The sequence below is a fragment of the Saccostrea cucullata genome, unplaced genomic scaffold (assembly GCF_032062105.1).
Source record: "Saccostrea cucullata isolate Sc308-1 unplaced genomic scaffold, CSIRO_AGI_Scuc_v1 ctg5775, whole genome shotgun sequence".
Classification (NCBI taxonomy): Eukaryota; Metazoa; Mollusca; class Bivalvia; order Ostreida; family Ostreidae; genus Saccostrea; species Saccostrea cuccullata.
The window spans coordinates 45,300-58,850 of NW_026940863.1; the positions used below are offsets into that span (position 1 = coordinate 45,300).

At 30.0% G+C, this 13,551-nt stretch overlaps 1 protein-coding gene across 1 annotated transcript; it reads left to right on the forward strand.

The window, feature by feature from the left end:
* LOC134256481 (hepatocyte growth factor-like) lies at window positions 1–12,894 on the forward strand. The gene is made up of 5 exons (XM_062739120.1): window positions 1–132; window positions 9,506–9,736; window positions 12,255–12,380; window positions 12,509–12,628; window positions 12,778–12,894. The coding sequence occupies exons 1-5, from the start codon at window positions 81–83 to the stop codon at window positions 12,876–12,878; spliced, it is 630 nt and encodes a 209-aa protein (XP_062595104.1). The 5' UTR covers window positions 1–80; the 3' UTR covers window positions 12,879–12,894.
* Window positions 12,895–13,551: the final 657 nt, after the last annotated feature.

The window sequence follows — 13,551 nt, forward strand, 5'->3', positions numbered from 1 at the left end:
GGTCGGTGATTTGTTAAATTGTATTTTATGCAATAAAAAATCAAAAACAGTACTGTACAAGGATATTAAAATTCATCAACATGGAACGATATATTTTCAGTATTTTCATGCTGTATTTAAAGATCGCTAGAGGTAAGTGTTTCAAGTCAATACCATTCTACCTGTTTCTTTCAGCCTTTTCATTTAAAAAAAATCTAGTGAAACTTTTTTATTTGAACAATGTAATTTATTTTTTGCTTCTTTAATTCCTTTTATATTATTTCATTATGTAAATGTATTCCATTCATGTTTAGAGACAATACATCCAACCGAATTAAACAAAAGCTGTAGTTAGTTCATGTGTAAAGATCATGTTATACCTCTTACATCTTTAATTCCTTTTACTTTGACGAAGAAACTTAAGTTTCAAGTTTCTGTTTCCGGACATGAAGAGCCTCAATCGAGAAACAAAATATATTAAAACTACAAGTAATTAGAAAAAAACTGGCGAAGATAGACTCAAGCAATTATTTCGAAATACCTAATTTCATTAAATATTGTAAGATTTTATGTCTTTAAAAAAGAAAAACCCTAGAAAAGAAGGTCTTTGTCTCTCTTTCTCTCACTTAGGTGATCTATTGCTTTCTGTTTTCGTGTGTCATCGTGCTATGTGTGTTAACATTTAATAATTTTCGGCTTCTTCTCTGGACACATAATTTTCGGCTTCTTTTCTGGACGCACTGGTTCATTTTTAAAACAAATGTGGCATTAAGCGTCTATGGGCGGAAAGGAACAAAAATTGTTAAATACATGTCTCCAGCCCCCTGAGGGATGGGATTAAAACCACAAAAATTACTTTTATCCTAAAAATCTTTCCTCTTTACTCATGGACATCAAGCAGTCATACTGTTGGAATAATTATAATAAGCACAGAGTTCTGTATCAAAATTGTGGAATGCATGGCCCTAAGATTAGGGCTTCTGTTGTTAGGACAGGGCTATGTTGATTATATAGTGAAAATGCATGAATTCTTTGAAAATCTTTTATTATGCTCCTGGTTAATAAGCAAACTTTATGTATAGTTATGAAGAGGTAGGGTAATAAGCATAGAGTTCTGTATCAAAATTGTGGAATGCATGGTCCTAAGATTTGGGCTTCTGATGTAAGGATAGGGCTGTGTTGATTATGTATTGAAAATGCATGAATTCTTTTAAAATCTTCTATTATGCTCCTAGTTAATAAACAAACTTCATGTATAGTTATGAAGAGGAAGGGTACCTCTTCCATAATTGTACATTTCAAGGGTCAGGGGTTCTCGTATAAGGATGGAACTGTTTTGATTATATAGTAAAATGCATTACCGGTAATTCTTTGAAAATCTTCTCTGTTCCTGGTTGTGAAGGATAAATGGTTTTCATATAGCCCTTTAAGTTGCTCCCTGCGAAATTTAACATCCAATAATTAAAAATACAATGCAATCCATTCAGACAAAAATCCATTTTTTAAATTTTTTTATAAATCAAGACTAAATTCAATTTTTTCATACAAAGTGTCGAGGTTTTCTTTTCTATGTTTAAACTTTAGCCTGGGGGTAATCTCAGAACTTGCAGTTTTTTAGAATTATATCGCCAGTTGAAAGAATGGGGTGACTTTTATGATCAAAATTTGTCCGTTTTGACGTTAGGTTTTAATTCTCTGTAATGATTTGAAATTTTATAAACTTTTCACATTTTCAAACTCTCTATGATAAAAGTCATTGATACCCTAAACTGAAATCAGGCAAAAATTGGTTGCTATGTTTTATAGTTACCATGGCAACATGTCTTAAAGTTCGAAAAATTGCATTTTTTAACATGTATCCATAGTTAACATTTGCGGCAAAGCAAACAATTGGCAATGACTGTTTCTAAAAAAGGTTTGTTCAAATGCATGATAAACATGTTTGGTAAATCAACTATTTACATTACTATGGTAACAAATTATTCAAAAGTAAAAAAAAAATTAATTGCATTTTATAAAGTCAACACGTAAAAATTAAAAGCAATTATAGATGAAATGTGACCAAATAATAGAAAAAAGAGCCTTGAAACATATAACAAGAACAAAATATGATATTTCATTTTGGTTGGCAATGGTTGCCAAGGTTTTTAAACCACAGAGAGCCTTCAAAGTAACACTCCGTATGTTTAAATCTGATCCTATCTTTTAAAAATTCACATTTCCTCATAACTAATGATCAATTTTTAAAGATGTTGGGTGCCAAAATTTCCATTTGAAAAAAATCAAATTTTTAAAAAGACGTTGCTATGGAATATATAGAAAATATATCTTTGAAAAATATTTTTTTTCCTTGGAAAACCCTGAAATGTAGATTCCCAAAAATGATTGATATTTATTAACAGCTAACCTGACTTTTAATTTGGACTATCATCCAATCTCAAGTGGATGTAGATTGGCACACAGGGTTTAATTTGATATAAAGTTCACAAAATGACATTTTCCCTTCTTGGTAACCATAGCAACAGTGTTTTTTTCTTTATCAAATTTTATCAATATATGATATTCAACTTTAGTTCTAACATAAAGTTTCAAGCTGAAATTTGTTTCTTGATTAAATGGCAATTTACATTTAATGCAGCGAAAAATGAAATCTCTTTTAATGTCCAAATTAACACTCAAAGTAGCAATTATACCCAATTTTTCTTAAGTTTTTGTTGCAAGGTCCTAAGAATGCATATTTGCCAGTCTTAAATTTTCATGTCTTTCCTCAAAATAGCATTAACCGAATCTTAAAGTTTTGCATGGTTACAATATATGGCAACCATAAAAGTTTTTATAGAATAATATTGCTTTACTTAATACCTTCAAACATTTTCATTGTTTTTATTAAGTAATATTTATATGGTAAACCTATCATTAGTGTAATGTATATTTAGCTTTTAAATGTTCCAAATGTACCCTTGGTTATTACCACTTACTTGGGAGATATATTCTAAACAGTTTCTTTACAGTATAAGTGACATCAAGGTGTCACGTTTATCTGAGAATGTGTTTTTTTTCTAGTTTTTACTAAGCCACAGTCAAGATTTAAAGTGGCTGAAAATCTCTTTTTTCAAACTTTTCCGGCTGTTGCCATAGCAACCGAGACACATAGTAACATTTTTTTGATGATTGTTTCTAGTGTCAAATACTAGCATGGGCGAAGATTCATCAAAATCGGTGACCATGCGTCGAAGTTTTTGGTTACAGAGAATGGCTATTAAATGTTGACTTGTCTATAAAGAACATTTTATCATTTCCAAACTAATTTTATCGATGTCAACAACTTGAAACACATTGAATGTCAGTTCTTCAAAGACTAGGAAAATTTACAGTTACTGCATTAGCGGAATTTCTATTTAAATGAACTTGGAATCCTCCTGTAGATGTTAGGAAATTTCTTTTTTAAAAAAAATCAAGACAACTCTCAGACTTTGATTTTCTATACAAAAATCTTAGGGAAACTTGAGCTTAGGTAGAAAGCCTTTAGATAACAGTATTTTGAGATATATTTCGGAAAATGTAGATTGATTGATTGATTGTATACTGTTTAACGTCCCTCTCCAGAATATTTAACTGATATGGAGACGTCAGCATTACCGGTGAAGGGCTGCAAATTTAGGCCTATGCTCGGCACTCGGGGCCTTTGAGCAGGGAGGGATCTTTATCGTGCCACACCTGCTGTGACACGGGGCCTGTTTATACGGAACCGCCCCATTTAGTCGCCTTTTACGACAAGATATTAGTATTTTGACCCGGATATATTGGGGAAAATGTAGAACATTTTAAAATAATTTAAATTTTAGTTGTAACACGTCAATTGATTGGTATAACCATTTTTTGGTTTTATCCATTTTGTATAACATAACTTGCCTACGTCACAATGAGTGTTACATCAAAAACATATTACTCCGCTTGATGTTAAAATTTAAAATATGCTAAATTTGAAGCCTTTTTCCGGAGGAAAAATTGTCTCATTGTCTACACTGAAATTCAATTTAAAGGAATATAGCTTATTTCAACTTTTGCTATACGACATTTGGGGGTTTATTAAAAAAAAAGTAAAATGCCTCAAGTTATGTTATATCGTATAACAAAAGTTGGAATAAGCATTATTCCTTAATGACAATGAAGTCTTTGAGAACGATTCATAAAAATTATTGCAGTAGTCTGGAATTCAGGAAAAAGAGATTAAAAGACAATCTTATATTTAAACATATTACGTAGAAAACCTTAGATATATAGGCCTGTACATGTTACAAAATAATTTTTATTATTTCTTCAATTTTTTTTTTAGTTCAGTTGCTATTTTTAGTAACAGCCAATAATTCATTTTGGTCAATAATGGGAAAATGCAAAAAAGTTGGTGTAAAAATGACAATTTCAATATTTAAAAGTTTGCAAAAAAACAATATAAAAATAATACTGACTACAAATGGTATAAAAATTTTTTGAAAAATGTAAAATTTTGGACTCTGAAGGACGAAAGTAATACCATATGAAATACCTCAAATTCAAATGAAGGAAAAAAGATTTTATAAATTTAAATTTTAAGGAATATATTAATGTTGGTAAAATTTACAAATATAAACAAATAAAATTATTTTCAAATTTTGCTATAAATAGATTTGTGAAAAAAAAACGTATTTAACTATTTATTTAGATTTTGACAAGTTTAAGAGAAGGGTAATGAATGTTTGTTAATCGTTTTAGGCATAAACAATGGTGAAAATTTCCTTTTGTGAATGTAATTTGTTAGTAATATACTAGTGGCCTATGTATTACATTAAAAAAATTATGAAATCTTATATTTAGACATCGGCTGGATATATAGAAAAAGGGAAAGCAAAAAAAAAAATGTTTATTTTTGCTTGGGTTGTTTCTATTTTTAGTCATTTTTCAATATTCAAGGGAAAAGGTGTAAAAATGACAATTTCAATATTTAAAAGTAAAAAAGAAAAAAACAATATAAAAATAAAGGTCACCTAAGTCGTAAAATTAAGTTGGAATCAAGGCTGTGATATTGGCATGGTATGATAATGGTTCATTTTTTGTCAAATTTAGGATATATTTCTTAGAAAGTGACCGTCGTTGTTAAATTTTATGCATTTAAGAATCTCTAGGATATTATCCAAACAATATGTAAAATCCACCTTTGGACTCTCAAGGACGGGAAAGTAATATCGTAATGAAATTACAAATTCAAATTGGAAAAATTCATGATTTTATAAATTTAAATTTTAACGGTAATTTTAATGAATTTTGTGTAAAATATTCACAAATATAAACAAATAAAATTATTTTCAAATTTATTATAAAATTTTTTTCTGCTTTTCCTGTGAAAAAAAAACATCTAAGCAATCAAACTGTTGGCAGAGAATGTAATGATTATTGAGTCATCTACTAATCGTTTTAGGCATAAATCATATTGCTTTGAAGAAAATTGTCCTTTCCTGTGAATGTAATTTGTTACGTAATATACTAGTGGCCTATGTATAAAATACATTTAAAAAATTATGAAATCCATCGGGATCGATATATTAATCACATGTAAAAATGGCATCTTATTTACTCCTCAAAAAAAGATTCAGGTGCGTGAATTGTCTGTCTTCAGATTCTGGCTATCTGATTATATGAAATGATTCTGAAGTGAACATTCAGTTATGGTAGCGAGACGGATGTAATGATGGTCCCGTGATGATGATACCGAATCAAAATTTTTGAATTTTAGTTGGATCTAGGTTTATAATACTATGTCTTATAAAAAGGGATATGTTCTGGTGTGTAGGGAGGGACAATATCAGGTCTGGTACAATATATATAGCTTGAAAATGCATTTATTCTTTCAAAATCTTATTCTCTGCTAATTTATTTCTATAAAAAAACGACCTAAGCTAAATCTAGTGATTGTACTATGAATATATATGCAAACCTGCAAAGTTGGTACATATACATATAGCAACAAAAATATCTCATAAATTCAACAATATTGCAAAATATTTATGGCCCAAGGATCAGGGGCCTTTGTGGGGTGATGAAGGGAATGAAAAGTTGAATAGGTCCAGGGTTTTCAAAGATTATATAATGAAAAGCATTTATTCTATCAATTAAATCTTATTCTCAGATGCTTACATGGTATTAAATCTCATTTAACCAAAACTACATATTTAACTATGTTATGAAATGGCTACATTTATGATTTTGGCTCTTATTAAAATTGAGAGAATTTTATGTCAAATACTTGTGCAGACTCAGACTTTTCTAAAGTGCTAGACAGGTTTGTGTTTAAAACAACTAATTTATTATATAGTCTGAAAATGCATTTAAAGAAATCTTATATTTCTCTTGGCAATTTCAGGGTATTCAAATTCATTTCCCTGGTTAGGGCTGGGCTTTACAATGGGATTTCAGCTGTGGAGCTTAAAAATTACTACATATGGTTTCCAATGTAGTTTTGTAATGAGAAGAGGAGAGACAATGCAGCAAAACCATTACCAATTACTTCCCACTGTCTGAGAAAATGGTAAAGGTTATATCTTATCTAAAAATCTTAGGATGGGGTCTAGTATGGTTTATTTCAATTTTATACTTCCTTCTTTGTACATGCTTCCTGTGTACTTTTGTGTATTAAGTTCTTCTTTACCAATGAAATTTCAGTGCTTGTTCAATTTCTCCAGAAGTTATTGATGCTACATGAGTGCCTCTTTCAAAATTGTGATAGATTTTGAAAGCTTGAGACCCAAGATCAACCCAAATGGTGTACCAAACATGAAGACAGTTTATGATTGAAGAAGCTTGTAGTTGCCAAAATTTCAGGGTTCTATGTTAGATTATATATGTACTGAAACATTTATTGATATTCTAATATGTAAAATCTTCTTCTACACAAAAATTCAGAGTAAATTTTAAGTGATATTAAATAAACAAGTTCAAGAACATAGTGATATAAGCTATTATAAAGATTTCCTGTGATTTTTCCAAAATTTGAATGATTTAATTAGGCCAGTAAATTTTTTTAAAGCATACAAAATTTCTAGGTCATTTTAATTTTGGTGTATAGGAAGCAGTCAAGCATTGTAATTTTTTGTTATTGAATACAATAATTATTGAAAATCTCAAATTTTAATCTGGGCAATGAAATTAAAATATATATAAATGTTATAATTTGTTAATTTACTTGGTGTTCGAATTCATTCATTTTGAGTTTGTTGCCATGACAATATGTCCCCCAAGAAAATGGCTATGATATTCCTTTTTGTTCAGTTTGGGGGGACCTTTACATTGTGACCTGAAAATAAATTAATTCTTTGAAATCTGCTCTTTGATGTCATTAAAGCAACCATTTTATGATAAAATTTGCAAAATTTTGAAATGACCTTGTGAACTCCAAATTAAAAGGGATCAGTGGTACCTTACTATGTTTATTTATCAAAACTGTTTTTTTTTTTAAAGATGGAAGACACATTTTCTACTGATTGTTACTGTGAATATCACCCTGCTCAAAGAATATTATAATAAATAGATTAATCATTTAACCCCTAAGTTTATAATTATGAAAACAAAAATGTACATATGGTGAATTTAAATTTTTCAATATTTAAAAGCAAAATGAATTGTGAATTTCATGGAAAAATTTGAAAATTCACAAAAAAACCAACTTTTAAAAAGTACAGCAAAATGTTTGAAAGTCCAAAGACAGATTTTTTATATAATTGTTAATGAAAGTTGTTACCCAATACTTTCTGAGTTATAGGTATTTGAAAAGTGACAGTTTTTAAATGCCCATTTGTGACCTTTTTGCACTTCAGTAGTGATTATGAAAAATTTTCTGAAACAAGTCTTTTTCAGAAATATATGGATATTTTATATCATTAAAAAGTAAAATGCTGAATTTTTAAATATAAAATTCTATAAAATTCATAAAACCCTGCCTAAGGACCAAGAATTCTATTTTTAGTAACAGTGTCTATTTAACCCCTAAAGTGAGACCACACTGAAAAAAAATTTGTGGCAAAATATTTCATATTATAGAAGAAATTTACACACAAAACATGAAGTTGATCAGAGAACAACCTTGCTCCCATAACCTTTTGCATGGTTTTCGCGTAGACGCCGCATATTTATAGCTTCCTTAATTACATGTTAAACATTTAAATTTTTTTCTGTTCACTTCTGAACTCCAAGCGCACGAATAATGCACTATGAAAGTGAAAGTGCCATATTTGTTTGCGGACAGACAGGAAATAATGACTACAAATGGTATAAAAAAAAAAGTAGGGGAGGATCGTGTCACCATTGGCAAGAAGGGAAGTAAGTGAAAGGAATATATCATGTTGGTTTTGTGAATCAATGGCAACCTGAGTGCCTATTTATAAAGACAAGTATAAGACAAAATTTTGAAGCCTTGTCACCGCCTAAAATTGCAAGACATCGGCTGGTATGCATGTGAAAAGGAAAGCAAAATTCAAACAAAATGGTGGTAAAAAAATTCTAGGAATAGAATATGAGAATGGACGGTTAAAAAAAAATATATGGCAAACCCTCATGAACATTATCAATATTTAAAATGAAGAAATATTATAGCAGCGATATGAAGATCACTTTTCTCTTTCATTTATAATTTTACTGTACAGTAGCATTTGATTAACGTTAAAAAGATGACTGATCAGTTGATTGTGCAATCCACTGCGGGATTTATACATTTATATTTCTGATAGACGACCAGTACATACATGTACATTTATACTCTTGATTGAAGACGATCTTACCATGACGCTGAAGGAACTGCCTTGAAATATTGCAACGTATTAATACAAAGAAAAATGGGGGATGTTATAGTTTATTTACATATTTACACAAAATTTCACAGAAAATTTATATCCATTATTTAGGACATCACATTCTCACAGAATGGTCATTACGTCAGTGCTTCTACTTAAAGCGCCTAACTCTCATCCATCTGTATGAAATCCAAAAGCTGAACTCAAATCTCACATGTAATAACTCCGGTTTCTAGGAAAAGTAATAAGGCACCGATATGGAGCCATCTCAACGAAAAATATAAACAGACATGAGATATGGGTGATGACAAACTTCATTTACCCGTTTAAATTACAGTAAAAAGTAATGAATGACCAGAAAGCATGTTTGAAAGATACCAAAAGTAAATGGAATTATAGTGAGACCCTTTTAAAATTTTCATAAAATATATTGTAAAAAAAATTGAATAGGTGATTCATAAAAAAGATAAAGACATGGACATTTAAAATGAAATTTGAATTAAATTTAAAATATTAAAAATACGTGTACTACAAACAATTTTTCAGTGGTTTTTACGGCGTTCTTGTATATTGGCCCAAAATGGATAACTGTGGAGGGAGAAGTTTACATGGATACATGAATTCAATACCATTTATTAAATTGAAAAAAAATCCAGTTAATGGGTATCCATTTGGAACTAATACAATAATATAACTGCACTTTTCAGTTGACTGCTACAGGAATACCTTAGGACGGTTTTATACAGGCAAAGTGAACGTGACAATCTCTGGTCGAATTTGCCAGCCCTGGGGTTCACAGGTTCCACATAATCATAAGTTTGGCTGGCTTTATACTGAGGAGAACTATTGTCGTAATCCGGACGACGAATCAGTGGGCCCGTGGTGCTACACTATGGACAAAGAGAAGCGGTGGGAAAGCTGTGGCATTCAATTATGCAGTAAATATTTATATACCTATATTTTTCTGTTAACACTGTACATGTGTTTTAAAGCAAGTTTCCTTTTACGAATTCATCCTCTTTGAGTCAGTCATCAAAGTTGTTAAAGTGGTCTTTTGCTCTCTATTTCTGTCGTTTGTTTATTTGTCGTACGTAGTTTTGTTTCACACAAACCTTGAAGAACATTTTTCCAAAATTTCCACTGACTTATTGCATTTGAGTTTAAACAAAAGAGAACATATCTAAATCACTATGATATTTTGCGCTGTGTTTCCGTCTGTTGTATATTGCTATAGTAATTTCTTTTTCTTCATTTATATCTAGGTAAAAGGAGGACATACGTCAGAATTCAATCATATTCTCCTTTATTAGATCTGAAAAAATGGAGTCCCAACCATCAATATTAATAAAATTATTTTTCAAAAATGCATTATGAAATAGAGCAAAGTATCCACTACCGACGTTGAATTATTAAACAAAATTTGGTTAAGAGTACTGTGTTTTTTTATTGTCAATTAAACTAGCGATGTCTTTGAAAAGTTTCAGTATAAAATAATATAGCTGCAGAACTGTTGCTCTCCGAAAAAAAAATATGCATTGACAGACCGGAGAGTTACGTACAGTGCCACCCATTAAAAAAGCTATTTTTATTGCGCACAAAAAAGTGCGCTCGATTCTGAAATAATTCTTCCAGATTATTACTTGCTTGCAAAAAAGCAAGATTTCAAAAAAGTCTTTACTCCTCTATCAATTACTATTGTAGTTTCCATCTGTACGAAGCGCGTTGAACCGAATTATCTTGCAAACTAAAATGGCAGTATAATTAGGCGAAATTTTCGATAATCTCGGTTTTAGAGCCAGGAGGGCTCTTAACGAGGCCTGATCTACTTGATCAATGAAGTTGATCTGCGCATACGTTTTAACGCAGCGTCGACTCTCGCACGTCACAGTACCTTTGACTGCCGTCAGCATTGAATACAAAAACGTCACAATTAAAATGACGTCAAATTGTGCTAAAATGTTTCTCTGATTTTGGAACCTGGTAGCTCTATAGACTGTGCATGGTGAAAGCTGGTATTTCCATTATTTACATGTTTTTTAAAATATTTTTTAACAAACAACTTAACAACTAAACAACTTTCGTTCGACCATAATTTATTTTAAGGTATCAATTTCTTGGAACAGATTCATTAAATTTTATCTTGTTTTATTTCAATTTTTGATTTTAAAAAACACACACACTGCAACCAAAAGTGAATAATTTTAGTCTTTCTCCTTGAACACGTTGAAGTGTTTATACACACACCCTTTTTTATTGAGGACTTAAATATGTATGGATAAGCTTTGGTTTTAAAAAATAAGTCTATGAATCATTTAAATGCAACCCCCGAAATATTTTATTTTTCTCTATATTACATGATATTCGTAAAATTCGTAATTTTGTCGCGTTTACATCCCCCTTTTACGTAAAATAACGTCGCGTGTTAAGAAAGATAAAGCATGGACAAAAAATTATTTTATAATGTAGGAATTATTCATTTTTTAGAAACCATTGCAGTATTGCAATCGTATGTTGATGTTATGTAAACCCATTGCGACTCATAAAATATCTAGTTGCAGAAAATAAATCCTAATTTTGTGTTTTGGTATGCCCCCTTTTCACTGCAATAAAGGCTACCTTCAATTTTCTTTTCATTTTTTATTAGAAGAATGAGAATTGCTTGATATATGTAAAAAAAAAAAATTTCATCATTTTTTCTTTAAATTGTCAACTTCTTTGTTTATTGGAGAGTTTTAGCATGTAATTGTGTATAAAAACATGAAAAATGGTCCATATCTTGACAGTGCCCCCATTTGACTACAATAAAGGCAATGTAACAAAATTTCATTCTAATTTTTCTTAACACAATGCATACAAATATATTTCCAAAAATTAAAATAAAATTTTTTATCATTGCGTTTTCTTGATTTTCAACTAGATCGGGCCTCGTTAAAAACAATTACAAGGAATGTTTTCTTGTGGAAACAATGAAAATATGCTAGGAACACATGGTTAGTAATATTTTGAGATGACAGTTTTAAAAACATGGAGAAATAAAAAACAGCGCACTTTCTTGTGTGCAATAAATATGGAGTTTTTTCTATGGTCGGCACTGTAGCTCTCCGGACTGTCAATATATATTTTTTTCGGAGAGCTACAGTTCTGCAGCTAAAAATAATACAACCTCCTTTTCATGCATATTATAACGTTCCTTCAAATACCCTTTAACCTCATCCTCAAACATGAAAACTCTTAAGGGTAATTAAAAAATACAATTTTAGTATTTTTTTTTTCATCATTGCCTCTGCTAATCGCACATGAAATCTTAAGCATAAATATCATGAACATAGTACCTTCTTTCAAAAATCTAGGACAGAATTCATGTACATAACACTTTTAAGATTCAAGTTTGCTCCTCAGACTGGAAAGAAACCTTGATAAGAAAAAATATATATATATTGTTTTAATATATTCAAGGTGATAAATTCGATCCTTGCTCCTCAATGCCATGTCAAAATGGTGGAGAATGCAAAAGTAACAAAACAAGAACATACACCTGCGCATGTCGACAAGGCTGGACTGGGGAAACCTGCAAAGAAAGAGGTACGTATTTGTTCAAATCTGTAATGATGCTGAATATATATCTGTCACAGTTTCACATTTTGAAAATTCAGTTTTTATATCAAATACAATTAAAAAAGAAATACTTTTGTTTATTTTTTAACCAACAGTTCCTTGGTCATCCTGTAATTCCTCGCCTTGTAAAAATGGCGGGACGTGTATTGAGAGCGAGGACAGCTATACCTGTCAATGTTCTTCGGGATATATTGGTCATATGTGTGAAGTAAACTGTGAGATTTGTTCATATTATATTTGACAATCAACTAAAAAGAATACATGATCATTTTTACATACTAGTAGTATTTAGACAAGGTCATGTTTTTTGTAATCTCCTATCAGTTTATGCTGAATAACTGTGATTTTTTTTATACATTCGCAGTGAAAACTGATCTCTGTGATGTTTCAAATTTTTGGAATCACTATGGAACTCGTTGCTATAAGGTTTTTGATACCAGTCTATCTTGGGAAGATGCTGTGTAAGTTTTTATTCGATTTCAAAATATTTATTTCGATTTTAGTTTACTAAATTCATAATACAACTTCATCATTTATTATCAGATCATGTGTCAAAATAGATACAAAAATTTTACAAATGTAGAGCTCACAAAATTAGAAACATATATTTTACGATTTTTGGATGCCGAATATTTGACCATTGTTAAAAATATATTCTCAAGCAGGGATATCAATATAAAGGGGACACAGCAAAGATAAGACAAAATTGCACTCATTGAAAACAGAAAGGAAATTTTATAAAGTTTTATATGTTAAATAAAAAATTGTTCTAAATGCATAAAATTACGAAGTTTTAACTTAATATCAATTTAAAAATTTCATATTTTATTATTTGAAGAAAAAGGAGCAAAATGGTGTATGACAAGGAAATTAGATAAATTTTTCATTTTCATTTTTTTTCAAAATTAGAAACCCAATGTGTATTTTAAATATTTTGCAAATGTTATATGTGTCATAAATTATTTCAAATAATTGAATGCTATTAAATAAAGAAATTCAAAAATATGAACAAAACCAGGAGGCAACATTCAACAATTTGCGACCCCATATAATGTTATACCATGAGAATTACGACAACAAAGGTAATATGAGGCTTTAAATAGTTTAAAGTTCCTATGTCAGTGGAGGATTATTAAAA

What these genes read in the sequence shown, in the direction of transcription:
- LOC134256481 (XM_062739120.1), top strand. Translation starts at nt 81, where the DNA reads ATGGAACGATATATTTTCAGTATTTTCATGCTGTATTTAAAGATCGCT. An exon ending in GGAAACCTGCAAAGAAAGAG is followed by an intron (nt 12,381 to 12,508) that starts GTACGTATTTGT and finishes TTTAACCAACAG; the next exon opens with TTCCTTGGTCATCCTGTAAT. An exon ending in TCATATGTGTGAAGTAAACT is followed by an intron (nt 12,629 to 12,777) that starts GTGAGATTTGTT and finishes ATACATTCGCAG; the next exon opens with TGAAAACTGATCTCTGTGAT.